This window comes from Lottia gigantea, assembly GCF_000327385.1.
Source record: "Lottia gigantea unplaced genomic scaffold LOTGIsca_594, whole genome shotgun sequence".
Lineage (NCBI taxonomy): Eukaryota > Metazoa > Mollusca > Gastropoda > Lottiidae > Lottia > Lottia gigantea.
The window spans coordinates 1-4,039 of record NW_008710030.1 but is presented as its reverse complement, the minus strand read 5'-3'; the positions used below and the strand labels follow the sequence as shown (position 1 = coordinate 4,039).

Genomic DNA, 4,039 nt, shown 5'->3' with positions numbered 1-4,039 from the left:
GAATTTGTGACTTCTTTGAATTGAAATTTCTAAGAGAGAAATGTGTTTCTTTTTAAAAGAAAAGATTATATTTTGGTCAACGCAAAGACATTCCAAGACTAGCAGTACTATTACTAAAGCTGATATTCCAATTCCCTTGAAAAGTATCGACCAAAAATAATTCAACAATAGTCTTTTTACTAAAATTCCAGATAATGGGTATACTAATTACTGCATGTGGATCATGGATATTGAATGAGAGAACTAAATTAGCTAGAGAAATATCAGAATTTATGTTAAATCCAGCTGTAATAATCTCTGTATTTGGTATTATTCTGGTGTTTATTACTTTATTTGGCTGTATTGGTACTATCCGTGAAAATATACTTCTAATCAAAACTGTAAGTATAAATGAAAAGTAAATAACTAAAAACCAGAAAATCAAAATAGGTGTTGCCAATCATGTCAGGATACGTATTACGATTAAAGGGCTACGATACTATCACAAGAAGCCGTATCCAATTACACGTGATATGTGTTAATACATCTATTTCCGTTATTTCCGATCATAATAGTGTGAATTTTAAAGGGACACTATCTCTTAAGATATACACGTTATATTTTTCTTCTCAAACTTAGCCAATAAGCGTATTCTATTCATCAGTGGACTTGCCTGGTGTCATAATAATACAACAGAATCCTCGTATAATTCAATAAATTCATAAAACAACTTAATTATTGAAAAAAGCTTATTATCTATAGAATTGCGTATTACTTCGTACTATAGATTTATCGGATTATTAAGGGATTCTGTTGTATAGTTATGAAACTGGGTAGATCGACATAAAAAGATTTTAAAATCTAAATTTTATGGTTATTCTATATCTCTTTAGATTTAGGCTATAACACAAAGAGATATTTAACGTTCAATTAATATACTATTATGTTAACAATAGCTTCATTACAGTTTAACAGTTGTATTGTTTATTGAGTTAATATTATCAGTTATTGTGGTGGTATTTTATCAAACACCTAAATTAAGGCACTACCTACATTCTGCACCAGAGGAAGTTTTTAAGAATGCTATCAAACTCTATCATGACGATGAACATCTTGAGGAATGGTTAGATTTAATACAGATGGAGGTACATATTTATTTTTTATTATGAAGTCAAATCCATTTAACAAGCATAATTACATGCACTATGTGTTGAAAACCATTAGAAAAATATAAAAGAAATTCGTTCAATTTTTGATATACATTTCCAAACTCGACTACAGCGAATGTCATTGTATCCCGAATACGAGTTTTGAAATGTGACGAATATGGGTCATGCTTTATGAGCGATTGTAATCATGGGTATTCATGCAGTATGTTAATTAAAGAAAATATGTGACTTATACATCATACTGTAGACAATATGTGACTTATATACATCATACTTTTTATATCACAATTAAGAAGGGTGGTTGCAGTTGAAATGTTGCGGATTTAGTTTAGATAATAATGGATATAAAGATTGNAAATTAAATATGTATCATAACTGTACAGAAAGTAATCCAAGTAATTTAAAGTGTAGTGCACCAATGTCGTGCTGTATTATAGAAAAGGTAATAATTATGTTACAGTAAATCTCTCTACAAGTGCAGAGATTTTTCAACAAATTGCTTTTGAGTTAATGACCTTGAAATAACGCGTGAAAATTTGTTTGTGAAAACAATAGAGACTACAGTATTTATCTGAAATATATGAAATTTAGTGTGATCATTAATAGTGATGAGATCGTGGACGAGTTCGAATTTGAAGATTTTTTGATGAATTTTTTTTGAGTTATTGTCCTTTACCTAGGACAAACACGTCAAAATGTGTTTGTCAGCACATAACGACCACAGTTTTCATCTGATTTTATGAAATTTGGTTAGATGATTTATGTCATAGACCTCGAAGAAGCTACAATTTGACAATTTTTTTATGAACAGTGAAACACATTTGAATTTGTTCAAGAGCACAAAAAACTAAAGTTTTGATGTTTGAGTTATTGCCCTTGACTTATAAAATATCTAAATAAATTTAAGACATGAGAGCTGTGTGATATAAGAATTTGGATTATTGTTATTGATTTTTTTTTTTAAATTATGGTGGACAAACTCAGCATAAATAATTGACAGTAAATATATATACGATATATCAATGAATTCAAAACTATTAATGTTGCATGAAGATCTTTATGATGAGAAAATTCTTAATTTTGTCAATAAGAATTTTATTATTTCTGCAAGTTGGCAGGTGTCTTTGTAATGCGAGTTGGTGAATAATAACGTGTAAAAAAATCCATTCTAATTTTAAAAATATTAAACTGAACTAAATTGAAGGCCAAAAGAAACTTTACAACAACACGCTTAGTAAAAAAAAAAAACACAATATAAAGGATTAGATTGAAATTTTTTAATAAGCAGATTGATAAGTCAACGAAAGATCACATGTTCAATGCACGAGGCCACAATCTCGATGGTTCAACCTATATAGGGGAACAAGCACTAAGTAATCAAAGGTTCATTGTGATCAAGATCACACGCCACAAGGGAACAGCCTATAATATGTGGATTTGCACATCGGACGCTCGCAGTCAGCGGTTGCCAGCGTTCGTCAGCGCAAAGGTTTATACTATTTTTTTTTGTTAAAATTCATAAATTTGGTAAAGTTTTTTTTGACCTTCAGTTTATATTCCATGAACTAAGTCAATATCCTAATCTATTTTAGGGAGATTTTATTAATAGAATGTGTGTATTCGTGTTCTGGATAAACCGGTAAGTCATTTGAGGTTTTATCAATTTATTTGATTTAAAAAATATTATATGATATATTGGAAGCTGTCAGCTGGTAAAATAATAGTACCAAGTGTCACTTTCCACGAACAGTAATCGATAGTAAGTCCAAACTAGAGCAAAAGTAAGACGTTTCATTTCATTCACTTGCCATTGTATTAAGCTGCGATTACCATTCCACGTAAGCGTTCGAATTTGACGACTTATCGATGAACAGTTTTTGAGTTATTGCCCTTGACTTAGTATGACCATGTCAAAGTTTGAGCGCAATGGATGGCATCTAATTTTTTTTTATGAAATTTGATGTGATCATTATATTGATGAGAATTTAGTGAAGTTCGAATTCGATGATTTTTCGATGAAGGGTTATTGTATAAATTGAATAAAATTAATGTTAATATAAATAACTACAGTGTATATTATTAAAGATGGGTTTCCTTAATTTTTAGTGTTAAATTAAGCAAACTCTTTGATTAATTGGTGTTTCGAATGAATTATCATATATTCTTAATCATATCAATATGTTTTTATTGAAATTAATTAAGAGTTTTAACCAATCATAAATGTACATGTATGTACAGTCTGGATAAGCAAAAAAAAAAGACTTTTTGGCCTTTCTTAATCGGTCACTCATTGAAATTCTGCTGGTAATTATCTTCTAATTTAGCTCATTATGAATTAATTATGGACATCTGTGAGACAAACTGGTATTTTTCCAAGTCATTAGAACACCTCTTCTTTCTATTCATATAAGTATTAGTATTGTCATTTTCATAAATGAAAATAAGGGAATCCATCTTTAAAATTTAAAGGGACAGATGCGCCAATCATGCTTTAGTCTCAGAAACGGGATTTTTTTCCCTAAGCCAATCAGTAATAGTGTTTGGAAAAAGACTAGTTGTCTTTTCTTGAGAAACTGCCATTTATAGAAAAGACGTCTACAAATATGAAAAGAAATTCCTAGTTTTAGATATTATTGAATGTATTATGCGATTTTCGTGCATACTTAGTACTACCGAGGACTAATGCATATATTCAAGACTCAATCCCCCCCACATCCACCCACCCCCACCCCAATGTCGCATCTGTCCCTTGAGCACTCTCTGTTTCAGCGTTACGAAGTAATAATGTAATAAATAGAATAATACACGAGCTTGTATTAAAGCTTAAAACTCTTTGTTTTCAGCGTTCTGAAGTAATGAACAGGATATATACAGAAGGTTGTATGAAACAA

At 30.2% G+C, this 4,039-nt stretch overlaps 1 protein-coding gene across 1 annotated transcript in view; it reads left to right on the top strand.

Annotated features, from left to right (window-relative positions):
* Positions 1–3,282, top strand: part of LOTGIDRAFT_175963 (hypothetical protein) — a gene marked incomplete at both ends in the record, with an annotated part of 7,759 nt that extends 4,477 nt beyond the window's left edge. The window contains 4 exons of the mRNA XM_009063703.1: positions 192–380; positions 936–1,124; positions 2,741–2,787; positions 3,255–3,282. Coding sequence (XP_009061951.1) covers positions 192–380; positions 936–1,124; positions 2,741–2,787; positions 3,255–3,282 — 453 coding nt within the window. The remainder of the gene's footprint in view (positions 1–191; positions 381–935; positions 1,125–2,740; positions 2,788–3,254) is intronic.
* Positions 3,283–4,039: the final 757 nt, after the last annotated feature.